Source organism: Rhamphochromis sp. 'chilingali' (assembly GCF_963969265.1).
Source record: "Rhamphochromis sp. 'chilingali' genome assembly, chromosome: 16".
Taxonomy (NCBI): Eukaryota; Metazoa; Chordata; class Actinopteri; order Cichliformes; family Cichlidae; genus Rhamphochromis; species Rhamphochromis sp. 'chilingali'.
In genome coordinates, this window is record NC_137943.1 from 32,888,950 (window position 1) to 32,904,679 (window position 15,730).

At 39.5% G+C, this 15,730-nt stretch overlaps 1 protein-coding gene across 1 annotated transcript in view; it reads right to left on the bottom strand.

The window, feature by feature from the left end:
* The window catches only part of myo10 (myosin X), a 129,546-nt gene that overhangs the window by 35,337 nt on the left and 78,479 nt on the right, over window positions 1-15,730 (bottom strand). Inside the window, exons 5-17 of the mRNA XM_080907971.1 lie at window positions 8,666-8,800; window positions 8,441-8,565; window positions 7,928-7,941; window positions 7,548-7,632; window positions 7,268-7,371; window positions 6,661-6,790; window positions 5,959-6,077; window positions 4,495-4,641; window positions 4,041-4,141; window positions 2,432-2,498; window positions 1,978-2,070; window positions 1,025-1,093; window positions 762-844 (exon numbers count right to left, since the gene is read on the bottom strand). Of these exons, the coding sequence (XP_080764097.1) occupies window positions 762-844; window positions 1,025-1,093; window positions 1,978-2,070; window positions 2,432-2,498; window positions 4,041-4,141; window positions 4,495-4,641; window positions 5,959-6,077; window positions 6,661-6,790; window positions 7,268-7,371; window positions 7,548-7,632; window positions 7,928-7,941; window positions 8,441-8,565; window positions 8,666-8,800 (1,272 nt within the window). The remainder of the gene's footprint in view (window positions 1-761; window positions 845-1,024; window positions 1,094-1,977; window positions 2,071-2,431; window positions 2,499-4,040; window positions 4,142-4,494; window positions 4,642-5,958; window positions 6,078-6,660; window positions 6,791-7,267; window positions 7,372-7,547; window positions 7,633-7,927; window positions 7,942-8,440; window positions 8,566-8,665; window positions 8,801-15,730) is intronic.

The following is a 15,730-nucleotide window of genomic DNA, read 5'->3' on the forward strand; positions in this document are numbered from 1 at the left end:
AAAGGAAGGGTTTTTATTCAGGAAGGTCAGCCTGTCTGATGCGATACACATCAGGGACAAAAACAAATCACAAAAAGTCTCTAGCTTTACAGATTTTGTTGAATGTGATGGGAAATGAAGCCGCTGTTTATTCTGAGAAATAAAGTTTTTGCCTTTTTTGCTAGAGTTATTTTTCAATTTCACACAGGGGGAAATATGATATCTGCTAAACGTGTCAGATGTGGCTCAGAAATGTCATTTAATCTCTAAATACAGAAGCTGATATAACAGTGAAATAAACTCAGACATTCAGTCTCTGCATTGTTGACATGTCTCACTTTCTCCCACACAAACGGTGTTTGCCCCACATTTAGCTGGCTGGGATCTGGTCACCCTAGTTAATACTTACAGTGCCAGCCCCAACAAAGTGAAGGTTAAATAAAAGTCAGTTCTGATCAATCAATTTGAAAAATCACATTTTTGTCCAATTTCTAGTTTTCAGTTTTTGATTATTGGTGTGAAAAAAAAATTTAACTGAAGGAAACGAGAGAGGCCACTTAGAGGCGCTGTGCAGCTTAAACCATTATTGAGCTTAGCTGTAGAAAGGTTAGGAAAATGCTTTTGAGTCTAAATTTTTGTGAAAACTTAAACAAATATGAGATCAGTATGCCCATTTCCTTTTGAAATATAATTTAATAATTTAATTTATTTTAATTTCATTTAAATAAATGTGTGGTCCAACAATAGAAACGCAAAAATGCAAAGCAGGGCCACACGCCTACCTGCTCTCCCTCAGCATGTTCAGGATGTCGTCTCTGAAGGTGTCTCTGTTCTTCTCCAGCATCCCCCTCACGTCATACACCACCTGTGCCAAGCCACCACAGTGCGTCAGAGAGAGGCTTTCACTGGAGCAAATAAAAAGCCGAATAGCACCTGGACACGTGATTTGCTTTGGGGCTTCACTTTAAATCAATCTGCTGCTCCATTAAAACCACAAAAACACAACAATAAAAACAGTAAACAGAAACAGATATTATGGTCTCACCTCTCCTGCATAGTGTTTGACTCCAAAGTAGTGCACAGCAACACGTGGCTTCACATAGAAAGGGTTTTTCTGCAGGAGAAAACATGCTTTATGGTATCTGAGGTCATACCTGCAGAAAACTGAGGGAAATATTTGTTCCTAATGCTAAAAATTACAAATCAAGTCCCACCGTTGCTGTTTGAGTCTCCACTTAACACTCTTCTCTCTGGTTTTAATATATCTAAGAGTCATTTACTGGCTCTGAATCCTCTATAACAAGGCTGTAAAGCTGCACTAAAAGCACAGCCAAGAAATTATTTAGCAACATTAAAAAAAGAGCTCCCACTCACTCAAAGTATTACTCCTCTTTACTACTTGCAATGACATCAATGTTAAGTCAAATCAAATCAAGCTGCTTGCTCCACAGCCAAACGCCAAGAAATGAGCAGCGCTGTTTGCTGGAAGCGATCGATATCCTCTCAGCAACATTAGACGTGAAGCTGCACCACAGCATGTAACGTGACACACTGTGAAGTTCCCAGTTTACCAGTTATTTATCAGATGGAAACGGAGAAAGTAGATGTGAAGTTGTGTGAAATTTGAGGCACTGATCGAAATTCATTTGAACATTATCGCAGAAGTCTGACGAATATTTAAAATTGGGTTTCACCCCACCATAAAGGAGTCTGTGTTTATTAATTAACTGTAGTGCCAACTAGGTATTAGTAGTATTAAAGTATTAAAGCATGCATTTAAAAAACTAAGATTCCTCACAAGTGAAAATGAAAACAGCAAACTTTTTAAGACTAAGGACAGGTGGGACCACTTTTATAGACCTTATATTTTTAAAGCAATGTAAAAAAAAAAAAGAAAGAAAGAGGGAAGTAGATGCACGTGTGGGACTGAACTGTTTTCCAACAGTTAAAAGGAGAAGCTCCAGCTGCCAAAGTGAATCAAAGTCAAGCGCGACATACTGAGTGCTGGCTGTGGAGTTTCTCCAGCAAGGTGTCGTCTGTGGCTTTGGGGAAGTGACTCTCCTCATTCATCAGTGCCAGAAGACCCAGTTTCTATGGAAACACAGATTTAATTACTATCAGCAGTCATCACCATGATTTATATCATCATCATCATCTTAAATGTCTCTACACTCACCACCTTTGTGCTCTTTTTGTTCAAGTCTTGTCTACTCTGATCTCATCACTGCTTTTTTTCTTGCTTTTGTAAAATAGTATCAGTCTACCACTATTAATATAACCACCACGCAAGCAATATAACCGCTGTCTCAATGAGGTCAAACCAATAACTAATACTACCTGCAACTGCACTTTTTGGAAATATTTGTTTGCATGGATCGTAGAAACACTTCTTTTAATCACTGACACAACAGTATTCGACTGCCACTTCACAAATCTTGAATCATCTGCATACCTTCTCAATCAAATCCAAACATTCTCCATTATCCATCCAGTCGATGTCAACCCAAACCAGGCCTTCTCTGCAAGACGCAGCAGGAAAAACAAACAAAAGGATTTAGTAGAGCGAATTAATAACGGACACATTTAAAGGCAGGGATGAAAGTACATCTGGTTTTATGCGTCATTCTAGTCTTTGCCACCTGCACCAGCATGTTTTCATCCCTGACTTCTTCTCATAGAGATGCTATGCATGTATAGCACAAAGCACAGATTGGTGGCAATCAAACTTAGTGTTTTAGTTCATAAGACAAGATTTTTCTTTAGGACAAATCTTTGTTCTTTTTTAAAGGAGCATCACGGTTCACTGCTACTCTGGGTTACTCCCAATAAAACAAACCCTCAAGACAAACATGAACAGAGACAAACCATGGATAAATGGAGGTGCTGGGCGATTATGCTGATTTCCCTCAACCTATTGATCCCATCAACCTACTTTTCTTTAAAATGAGTGGATATGAAAACATTTTGTTCAGTATATGTAAATTATTTGGCAGCGTACAAACTGCAAAGATTTTCTGTGATAGCTTAGCTGATGCAAAGCACTGTTTAACCCAGCGTTAAGAACGAGCTTATGTCATATTAAAGGCCTATAAACTTTAATCTTATTTCACACATAACATGACTTCACAATTTCCTGATATTCAAAACATCTTTTGAAAAACATTAGCTAGCAACTAATAAAGAGTCATCAGCAACCAAAACAAATGCTATAAGAAATATATCTATTACCATCTCAACCAGCTATATCAAATAAAAATACCTTCAGCATTTGTAACTGCTAGCTTACTTAATCCTACATATTCCCTTTTTAATTTTATTTTTTAATTATTAAACTTTCTTTGTGTAACACATTTAGTTTTGTTTGCTCTCCTAGCTTAGCAGAAAAAAGTAAAGTTAGCTTCACAATCAGAAAAAAAAAGCTTTATTGCACATACATCTCCCATGTTTGAATGACATTGCATTCAATGAACAAACTTCTAATATATTCTGAGATAGACCAGAATAAACAAAGCTCTGTGGAGATGTAGGCTAAACCATGTTTCTGTGGTAAGCATTTCCCCTACTAGCTTCCATTAAGTTTTCAGCATGAGATAATGATTCAGTTCCATTTTTGTGGGTTTATAATAGTAACAAATACTTGGCTGAAAGTGGCAGCGTTTCACAATTAGCAAAAACGACATTAATAATATGTGGATTCTTTTCTTTTCACCAATTTTCATTTAAGACTTCCTTGCATGCACCTCCTGCTGTAACACTAACTAAATAAAATCTTTAGGAGTACCTTCTACTTTTCTGGTCTCAAAATCTGTTCTGTAATATGTGTCGATCTTTTGTTTAATTTGATAATGTTAAAATAAAGTCTAAAATATTAATGTGATACATTAATATTAATTAATGTATGAAAAGGTAACATAACTATCAAAGAGTTGACCTGGACGGCCTGAAAACTTTACAGTTGTCTTCTTTTGAAAGCAGCATTAACAAACAGCAAAGTAACACTAGATCACAGACTTTTGGTGCAAAACAAATCGATGCATCACGAACAAACAACCTCCACCTACTTATTGTATTCAAGTTGCTCCAGGGAGAAAATGTGCTTGTTAAAATATTCCTGAAGCTTCTCATTTGCATAGTTGATGTTGAACTGCTCAAAGCGGTTGACCTGTGGGAAAATCAGGCGGTTATCAGACACAGAAAACAAAGACGAAGACTTAATGAACTGGAAAACGAGGAATCCCTGAGGGTTATTTACTGATTTCTTGATTAAAAACAAAGTATGATTAAAATTCTTGGGGAGGGGAAAGTTTATTCGAATGTGCTTGAACAAGCGATTGAAATTTAATTGAACTCAGTTACATTTAATAAACGTATTTGTCCCAGAGGGAATATTACATTCTCATGTCACAGTGGACTCACAGCCTGCTCACCCGTGGGTCTTTCCTGAGTTAACCCTTTGGACCACATAATACTTGGTCATTATATTGACATTTTAAGGGGGAATTTTACTAAACATACCTCAAAGTTCTCAAATCCAAAGATGTCCAGGATGCTGACTGACTTGAAGTCTTCTTTGCCCTTGATGCGGGTGTTGAGTTTGCGAATGATCCAGTTGAAACACTGAGAATAAAGTGCCATGGCCATGGAGTCTCGAGAGTCCACGGCCTGCAGAGGAGCAGGACAAACACAGTTGGTGTTCAGCTAAAGTCTTTAATTAGTGGCTTATTGGAAGGTCATGAATGAATAAACTGACACTACCTGGAAAATTAACATCATCCTCATTTTCTGACTCTTATTCTAATTTCTTATTAATTCACTTAATATTTTTACTATAAACACTGCCACAACTCCTCAATTAATCAATATGTTAAGTGACAGAAATTTATCTTCATGAAAAGTAAGAATAATCCATTATGCTAAATATTTTCTTGGTTTCCTGTTTAGATGATTGAAGCGATCATTTTTAGATTCTGTCATTAGCAACACAGACAAGAAACTGGGTAAAGAGAAAAAAACGTTTTTTTATATGTAAAGAAAAATGTAAGACGGCCAGTTAAACTGTGGAGGTAACCATAACCAGTAGGATACACAGTCCCCATCCTCCATGTTAACATGTTCAGAGAAACATAAGAGCAACTGGACTCTCAGGTCCCGGTAACATTTACTTTACCTCCATTGATGAATTAGTGAAAAAAAGGCACAAACAACCTGCTTTTGACTCAAGCGCAGCCCCCTACAGACTGATGAACTGAGGAAATAAGTTCAGCCCCCCAAAGGCCTCATTCATCACAAAGCAATAACAGCAGAGAATAGCCGGAAAGCTCGAACATTGTTTGGGTTTTGGGTGTGTTTTGTTTTGCCTTCACTTTAAACAGCCGGAACCTGCTTCAGGCTAAAATTAGTGAAGAATTGTTCTCTGTGAGGTTGAAGGTTTAAATGTGGAGATGCATTATGGGATGGATGCAGTAGATAGTATGACTGCTCACGATGTGAAAGTCAGGATATTTTTTTTTTTTATCTCTGTTGCACATATTTATCTGTGTTTATAATATGTAGATTTTCCACCTGATTCCATGAATATTATTAAGCTCTTTCAACCAATAAGAACTGGTCCTACTGCATTTGTCACCAAAGAACAGCAAAGCCAGTTTTTCCTGAACAAACATTCGAACTAAACTTCTTCTTGACAAATACTGTTAATGGTTAATTAATGATGTTAATTAATGATGTCATTTTCCTTGAGTCAAGCGTTAGGTTTTTCCTTCCATCTCATATTTATCACCTTCACTGCTAACTCTGCTTTGTATCAGTGTACTCATGGCTGTGGCAAGGTGTTGAGATTCAGTTTGATTTGGCCTCACATGCATTAGAGGCCCAACAAGGAAGGACCATTATAATCAAAACATGGCTGTTATTTTTTATCTGTAGCCATTTTTATTTGGTGGGATGGCTTTGATCTGGGATGTTTAAAGTACAACTGACCTGTTCCACAGTTAGTGGTGTGGAGATCTCCTCGCCCCTGAGGATCATGGACCGGTGCGTCAGGACCTCGGCAACCTGATCCGAGTTCAGCCCCAAGAGTTCAGATGTCCAGCTGAGTGCTGCCAACAAATGAAACACACCGTTAACGACTTTGGACGTAAAATGTCATTTTAAGTGGAGGAAACCATGAAACCAGACATCGTGTTTAATTAACTGGTCCTCATTCACACCATGATCACTGTCGTCAGCATCCTTTCCATTTGGCTTTTGACCTTGAAATGCATTAGCCTTTAATCAACCCAAAGGTGAAGTCACAGTGAAAGCAGATGAAAGTTTAAAACAGTCAGAAATTAAAGTTTTAACATGCTGAGACAATGTTAATAACAGCTTAGATCCTGGGTTTGTTTGTGCCCTGAAGTCTGAATATTTTACTCTGAATGAAAAGTTTTCAAGGAAAGTGAAACCAAACTAATGACAAGCTGTGGAAGTATTTAGTTCTAATCTTCCCAAACAAACACTTTAAACATTTTGTTTGTGAGTAAAAAAAAAGTTCTTTGTTTCAGACGTGGTTAAGTTTAATCATGAGAACTACTTTGTTGACAACAGTGCCAGACTTATGTGTTTGTAGGACCATAATTAGCTCGCCAAAGTTCATTGTAACCATATGAAGAAAAATGTGTGGAGGGGAAGGGTAAACTCTACCTGATTTGGAGGAAATCTGAGCCCCTCCGGCCGTCACGAACTCAATGTTTCCTGTGTGGAGGATCCCAGCCAGGAGGCGCAGGATCTCGTTGATGTTCTCCTCTGTAAATTGCATCGTTCGCATGGCGTTCTGGGAACCGCAAACACACAAGGAGAAAAGAACGGATGAAAACCTCAGGTCGCCTCTGGTGGCCTCATGTTTAAATTCTCACCAGCTGATTTTATTTCTTTTGGGTGGAAGTTGCTGTTAGAAACAATCCGTCCTGAGAAGCTGTAAAGACTTTAGGGCGTTCTTTGAGGTTTGGACTGATTTAAAGCCATAAGTCTGATGCTTTGGTTTGGCAGCAGTGATTTCAGCTTTCAGTCACCAGGATCAAAAGTTTCTTACTCTGACTTGTGATTATGAATCATGAGTAGCATACAGAAATATCATTTATGTCAAACTATGAGGGAAAAGGAAAAGTATGTGCAGTCTGTGCATTCTAAGTTTTTGCCACATTTTAAATTTGACCAAAACCAAATGTTTTGGAACACAGCACACACAGTAAAGTGCAAATAACTGTTACTTTTAGCCTTAAATCAGTAAATGCAACATAATCACGCGCACCAGAACATCCTGAAAAGTGCCCTTGTCGTTGATTGTTTTGTCATCCTGGCAGCTGGACTGTCTCAGGTAGTGATAGCTGTCAGGATGGGTCAACCCGAACGCCTCTGCAGACACACAGAAACACACTAATTACAACATCTATGACACATTTGAACCACGTTAGCTTTCTGCTCTTTCTGTGCCTGAAGTCTGTTTGCACTGACTCATAACTTCATCTGTGTTAACCTTCCTACTTAAATGCTTATTAAATTAAATGATGGTATTTTTTCCCATCATTCACCTCTCTGCTGGTTGTTGGTTCCTGCTAATATGGCGTAGAAAATGTGGTAGTTTCTCTCCCCTGGGTTCTGCCTGACCACTCGGTTCTGCAGAGGAAGAGGAGAGTTAATATACATCTTCACATCAAAACTAATGCTAATTTTCACATTTGACCAAACACACAGAACAGCAGCCTTAGTTAGTTTAAACTTCTAAAACTGAACCCAAAGATGGTGTGCTTTTACAACAAGATAACAAAAACTCCATGGAGCTGCTTGCACCTCCCTTCTTTACAAACATATTTCACAAAGTGAAAATGTGAAGTGAAAACCAGCAGCCTCCAGCACTCCTGATTCAACCCTAATCACAGATTTGGTGGGAGGAAGGAAGAAGAACACTCACCTTTTCTAAGAGGTCTGCAGCCACAAAAGTGTCAAGTGTCAAGGAACAAAACAGTCAAAAAAAGCCTGCACGCACAAAACTGCTAACAGAATTCTGCAGAAATGTTCAAATAGGACAACTTAAGCAAAGACCAGCATTAAAATGTATTAAAATTTCAATTCTGTGTTTACCAGCTAGTTAAACATTGCATGAATTGTAGCTGGACTTTAAAATAAACTTTCAAAACACATGTGAACACATAAACACATAAATAAAGATGAAGGAATAACATCATCAAAAAAACAGTCAAATCAGTTTTATTTTAATGTTACAATCCTCGTGCTCCTAATGAAGGATTTGTGCTAATAAATGAACAGGAAGCTGTGGCTCTCTCTTGCTTGCTGTATTTTTACCCTTGACAGCAATTTTGCTAACCCCTTACAGCATGGCCTCCTTTAATGCTAAGCCTGCGCAGGAAATGAGCAGGGAAAGGAAGCGTAGGCCACTTAACATCAAGTTGGTTTTAAAGGATACAGTCGACAATTTTGCCTCCCTGGATGTTGCCTTTCTGGCTGACATGCAGCTGGACGAACTTCCCAAATCGGCTGGAGTTGTTGTTGTACACAGTCTTGGCGTTCCCAAAGGCCTCCATGATGGGACTTTAGAGTGAAGAAAGGACGTGATCATTAACCAGGAAAGCAATTGAGCGATTACCCCATAGCACTATGGAGTTAATTTGTAATGATAGGTGTAATTTACCTGCTCTCCAGCAGTGCCTCCTCCACATGTGATGTCTTGTCTCGGGATGATACTTCCAGCGAGTGTTGGCTCATTGCTGACAGGAACTTCAGGATCAGTTTGGTGCTTTCTGTTTTACCAGCGCCGCTCTCTCCACTGAGGGAAAGGAAATAAAAATAAACACAATCATGAAGATGCCTCAGAAATTAAGCAGTGATGTCATAAGAAGATTCATTTAATGGATTTCTTTAGCAGGTTTCAAATCACACTTATAGTTTTGGTTATATGTTAAATTTAATATTAGCGTTCCACACACAGCTCATGGCATCGAGATGTTCTGGGGAAATATTCAAAACCCAACCACTAGATGGCGCACTGGGCACTGCTAACTGACTTAGGATCCCTGGCTCTTATATTGAAACCGGTCAATGAATCAAATCACAGTGAAAGTCAATATCATAAAAATAAGAAGTGACATAAAGCCACGGGAGGCATGAAGCATGATGGGATGAAAAACCTGATTCATGTGGGAAACAAAACAGCAAAAATGAGTAACTAATAGTTAAGAATGGCTCCTTTTGCTTTTTCTAGCCCCACATTTTTATTCATACACTCTACTAGAGCAGCTTTGGATGATTAACACAGAGCATCAAACAGAACAGGTGGGTTTGACCTCTCTGCTCAAAGACAGAACTGTGTGCTTCAGGCGACCAGATCAGGGAAATCTATTCTCACTGATCGGTGAGCACAGAGGGTCGACAAAACTGAAATGCAGCAAGCTCATGCCCTGTAAGGATACAGCAGCCACAATGAAGCACACAATTGAATGACCATTGCAACAATGATTAAGTTTTATTCTATAAATAGAGAAAAAGCATCATTTAGTCATGGATAGTCATTCAACAGCTACAGTCCTTTATAATAACCCCACTTTATTCTACAGGCAGGGGCTGTGTGTATATGGGGCAGCAAACTCCACACACTCAGAGCCAACGCTTACAACAGCCACTCTCCACGCGCTGTGCTGATGACTGTGATTTTTGCAAGTCAAACCACCTGACAAGCTTCATCTGCCTGAACCACAATCACCACTTTCATCCCACTACAGACTTGGTATACACACACACACACACACACGCACACACACACACGCACACACACACGGATTCTAGAAGTTTTCACTTGAATAACCTGGTGACATTTATCAGATGCCTGAGGTACATTAAACACAACACGACTGACAGAAATGGACAGAAAGGGGTGTAGAATCACCCAACATAATGTCCAGCTGCACCTCTACTGCTGTAATCGGTAACACAACTTTCTTGTCAAACACAGCAGGATACCCTCACGCACATCACAGTGACATTTAACGTGAACCTGGCAACCCACAGCCAAACAGTGTGAGGTTCAGGCGAGTCACGTTAATAATCAACCCTGAAAACCTAGACACCGAGAGCAACCCCCGACTGTTAGATTACTCTCCCCAAAAATGCATTATTCAACAGACACACTAAAGACCTGTAAGAAGTTACACTTAGTGGTCATAAGTAAGACAACTACAGCAGTAACAGCTCCTCTGACCTTTTCTGGAAGCCTGGGAGAAAATAGGTTCGAAGGACGCGTACCAGTGATACTGTCAGGAAACATCAGAGCGTGCTAAGTAGACTGAAAAGAAATCCATGCAAGTCAGAATCACCAGCAGAATATTTTATTAATCCCTGAGGAAATTATGTAGTTACAGTTGCTCCAACTTACAAAATATAACAAAATAGTTCTGATATATACAAATAGCTCAATTTATAAATATGCTACTGGTAGGTAAAAGACGGATGCAGCTTGCAAGTCTGTGAAATAAATGTAGAATTGACCTAAACCTGCACTTATAGAAATGACAAACGGGGGGCGACACCTCTGGATGCAAAAAGAAGTAAATGCATAGAAGTCTATGGAAAAATGACCCTCAGTTATTTACTGTGACCTCAGTAAACACTGATGAGTTTATGGGCTGGATCTGTGAATGACATATCAGGATAATTTGGATCATGATTTGCTCCCATCAGCATCCATGGGGATAATAAAGCAGCTGGCCAATCTTTTGACTGAAAAACTGACACTTTATAAGTAAGAAGTGTCCCTTTGTGATATCTGAATGTCAGCGAAGCTAAAATGGAAAAGCTCAGTTAGGGGCTTCAAAACTGTGGGATGGCACCGTGGCTACATCCATCTTTTATATACAGTCTATGGGTTGCTGGCATCTTTACTTTTAAATCAATATAAAGATATAGGCGAGAATACTTATCATTTTACTTAGTTTGGTGGGATGAGCTGGAGATCTGGGCTGAATAATTAAATCAGAATGTGATGAAACTTTTAAACTTTATTCAAAGAAAAATTAATCAAACCTTTTAAGCTGCCTTTAAAAAAAAAAGATCTGATTTGACTGGTGACTCACGCAGTGTTTGCGTCCCACTGAACATGGAAATGAAAGCTCTGGCTTCCTCTCTGTTCATTTAGGCAGTAGATAGATGCCCAGAGGCATTTCCAAGATGACCCCTGAGTTACAAGATTGCTTCTAGATTTGAGTGAAAATAATGTGAAAACCATTATCTTCAACATATCTTCAATGTGTTTTTGTTGGGTGGGAGCCTTAATTAAATGTCTGCGGGCCGAAATTGCTATGTGACCTAACCCCCGAGGAGGAAGCACCACAGCACGCTTGTTTGCCTTTGTTATGAAATCCTGTTTACGACACCTCAAAACTTCCTTTTTTTTTAAAATGAGAGTTTCTCTCACATCTGCAAACATTTGGTGACAGTAGATGGGACTTTATTTAGGAAGAAAACTCTTCATTTGGATAATGGCTGGGTGACTCCCCTCAGAGAGATCAGTGTTTGACATGTGGTTTTTCCTGCTGGTAGCTCCTTCACCACTGAACAGACGTGTTTCTGTGTTCTGGTTTGTATGCAGGGAGGAGAAAAAAGCCTGAAAGAAACTAAGGATGGGACTAAAAACATTCATGGATATTTTTTTAGCCTTAGTTCAGCTACAGTAACGTTCTTCTTTTTCATTTTTCATTTTTTATTGTTTTTCTAGCTCATCTAACATAAGTCAGGCTGAGAGTTCAGTACAAGGATGTTGTAACTTGGATCTTATGTGCATTAAAACAGCCCACTAAACTTGTTAGCTGACTAGAAAAAGGTCAATCAGCAACAGCTCTGGGGGGCGGAGTCAGTTTTGGCACAAAGAATTGGGAATTTAATCTTTTTTTGGTATAAAACTTTGACACTGTTGAATACTTCGAAGTGAATACATCTGCTTTAACTTTGTTAACTAAATAACTGATATATCAAAAAATTATTTTTCACATTATGATCATCTGTAACAGACTTTCTTTCCTTCATTTAAAATAATCCTCTCAGAATCTGCACATTACCGAAGAGGCAAAGACTTAAAGGTCGACTAAAGTCCTCTGCTCATAAGCCCACAATCCAAGCAGATACTACAGAAATATTACAACACCTTGGAAACTAATTGGATGCATGCTTTATATAATGACGCTGGCAGCAAATTGAGGAAATTCCACTTGAAGAGAGGCAGTGGGAAACATATGGACAGGGTTGCATTACAACAGATCGTCCTCTCGAGGCATTATGGTGGTTCAGAGGCCTGATGGACATACCACACAGTCACAGCACCATGAAAAACATTCATGCTCTTTACATCACCTCGCCTACCACTGACAGCTAATCTGACAACGCACAAATGTTCTTTGTTACCCGACAACTACACCAGGTGATCTGACAGCCATCCTGCTGAACTTCTCTTTTATTCGACATGTCTGCAGATGACTTTGTATGTGGGAAAGTGGAAAGATACCATCTCATTTACATCTAAAGACTGCAAAACATTATTCAGATATTTAACTTTCTATTACAAATATTATGAGTGATTATCAGCTTAGGGATAAAATCCCTTTAACATGCATTTAATGCATATTTTGGATCTATAAATTTAAAGTATTTTAAATTCAAATTATTTAGAGCATAAACTTCATAGCAACTTTCACTTTTTGGACCTTAATGCTTTTAATTTTACTTTTATTGTTGGCATTTAAAAAGTCTTTGTTGGTTTTAGGAAAAGTTTATGGTTTGGGTTACAGCGTTTTAGTTGATGAAATGTACAACTAGAAATAATGTTTAAACCTTATTTATGTGAAACTGCCTCAACAAAGTAGTGAGAGAACCTATTTGTGGGTCATCTTAAAAAGCAGAGCTTTGACAGCCTTGTCATTGTCTCTTGGACAGTGCTTTGGGAAACACTGCTTGCTTTTGCAGAGTTTTATAAATAAAGTTGAACTTGTAGCAGGAGAGGCCACATCCTTAAAGTCAGTGTCACATTCCTGATGGACACAGAACAGGACTGGAGATAACATAAACTCTCTGGGTGACTTGCAATAACTTCTGACATGAACAGGCAGCGCATGAGTGTCGATGTTATGACAGAAGAGACTGAAGTTAAAAAAGGTGGAAAATGAAGTTTTAGTGATTCAAACGGCAGATCTCAGCAGTGCGTCTCACCAGCAGCAGGTCAAACTTTCACATGTGACTCATTTGAATAACTTCTTCTACACAAATGGGCCAATCAGAAAAGGCCTGTTAAACGCAAGTCACCTAAAAGACTTCTGGCAGAGAGCCCCACACACCCACAAAGATGCCTAAACAGGCACACACACACACACACACACACACACACACACGGAGCTATACAGCACCCTGCTTTTGTACTAATCCCTGGCTCCCCCCGTGTTGTTGCCACCCAAGGCAAAAGCCCCCCCACAGGCAGGAAGGAGGGAGTCTGCAGCCAGGCGACTGATTGTGTTGGACGAACTGCCTCCACAGCTCTGGACCTCACTCAGACTCTTTGTACTGAGGCAAAGAGCCTCAGTTTCTGCTAGAGAGTGAAAGAGTTTCTGAGCAGGGAAGAGAAACCGAGATGAGGAGCGACACGCAAAGAGAGAAGAGAAAAAAAATCTGTCTACACAAGTAATTGAATCTGGGAAATGTACTGGCTCTTTTCACTGGGACAAAAATGGTAAATGGTAAATGGCCTGTATTTATATAGCGCTTTACTAGTCCCTAAGGACCCCAAAGCGCTTTACATATCCAGTCATCCACCCATTCACACACACATTCACACACTGGTGATGGCAAGCTACATTGTAGCCACAGCCACCCTGGGGCGCACTGACAGAGGCGAGGCTGCCGGACACTGGCGCCACCGGGCCCTCTGACCACCACCAGTAGGCAACGGGTGAAGTGTCTTGCCCAAGGACACAACGACCGAGACTGTCCAAGCCGGGGCTCGAACCGGCAACCTTCCGATTACAAGGCGAACTCCCAACTCTTGAGCCACGATCGCCCCACAAAGGTGAAATGTTCTCATCGACCGATAGAAGCTGTTTTCATAAAAGAAGATTAAGATTAAATTACTTGTCGAGCTGGTGTGGAATGCACCTTGTAAGGTTCGACGGGCACCTCTGCACGTCATGTCCTACACACTTACACACTTCTGTGAGTTCAACAGATACTTGATTATATCTCACCCTGTCTATGCCTATTAACCCTTTTACAGTAAATAACTAGACCACATTGCATCATGGGACGTTCAGATGGTCTCACACTCTATATTTATTGTTTTATTGTTGTTTCTAATCTGCTGTGTAAGTTAGGGGTGTCCAGAGGATCTGGAACATTTGCATTCCTTTAACCAACATGTTGACAGTAAAGCAAATATTAACTGACCTACTAGCACATTTTAGTAAATCATACTATGAATTCTTAAGACAATGCTGAATTAACTACACTTCACATTTTTTGTCACTTTAAACATGTAAAAATCGAGAATTAAAATAAGAAATAATGTGCAGCCAGAAATATAAAAACTAAAACACTTAGAGGGAAATATTTTGTTTTATTGTCTTTAGCGAGTCTCTGTTCTTCCTCAATACACAGATTTATAAACAGGTGAGGACCTCCTTCATCTTCATGACACAAAGCCTCCTGTTTTAGATTACTGGAACATTGCACACTATCAAATGATAAGAAGTGTAGACGTGCGAGTGATAAAGGTATACAGGTTATTGCATGAAAAAAAATGCATTTTTCAAGAAAGAAATACTTGTTAGAAACTCCAAAAACACATGATTACCATTTGGAGTTGATAATCGGAAGGCCAATTAAAAACAAATGCATCATTCATTACATAAAATTGTGGGTAATTTATAAATGGCAGCATCCAATAACACTGATCACACTGGATCCTTACAGCTCACGACATCCAAACAAAATCAAATCTCAGACCAAAAGTTGCTAAAGTTGATAAAAGAGGCTGCTGGTGATGTGTGACGGGGGAAAGGTGTGAGAACACTGTATTAATAGAACGTATATGAAGACAAAGCCATTTCCTGCACTACACAGTCTATGTATGAACACAAACTTTTGCATATTTACACTGTGCTGTTTGGCTGAGTGCTTTCTTGTGTGTGAACAGTTTGAGATTAGATAAGAGACGTGATGATAGGCTGACCAGACGTCTGCAGATGTTGCAGTGGGAGCGGGGCTTAACTCAGAAAGTTTAGTCTGATTATCAGAGTGAAGTGCAGCTAAGCCTGAGCTTAGACTGAAGTGCAACTCGTGCTAAAAATCTAACCCTGTATAAGGGATTAGACCTTTTTCTTCCAGCCCAGCGTCAGACTAATGTCAAAATACCCACAGCTGGAGTTTTCAATCTGAGCCCAGACAGCTGTGCTGATCCAGTCTCTGCTGCTTACTTATCCAACAATGGACTGAGTTCAAGGTGTTTTTCTTCAGGCACTAATGCCCCCTATAGCAGCACCGCCTCTTACCCTACCAGTGTTTGCAACAGCCTTTACTTCCATGTGACACCAACCTCCTCCACAGCATCCAGGATCAGGTCACCAGTCCTGTCTGGATGTCCCCCACAGATGGTGAAGAATGATTAAAACCTTCCCCAGCTTTTAGAGCATCTTTAACAGGATCTCACGAGTATTTTAAGTTACCTGGG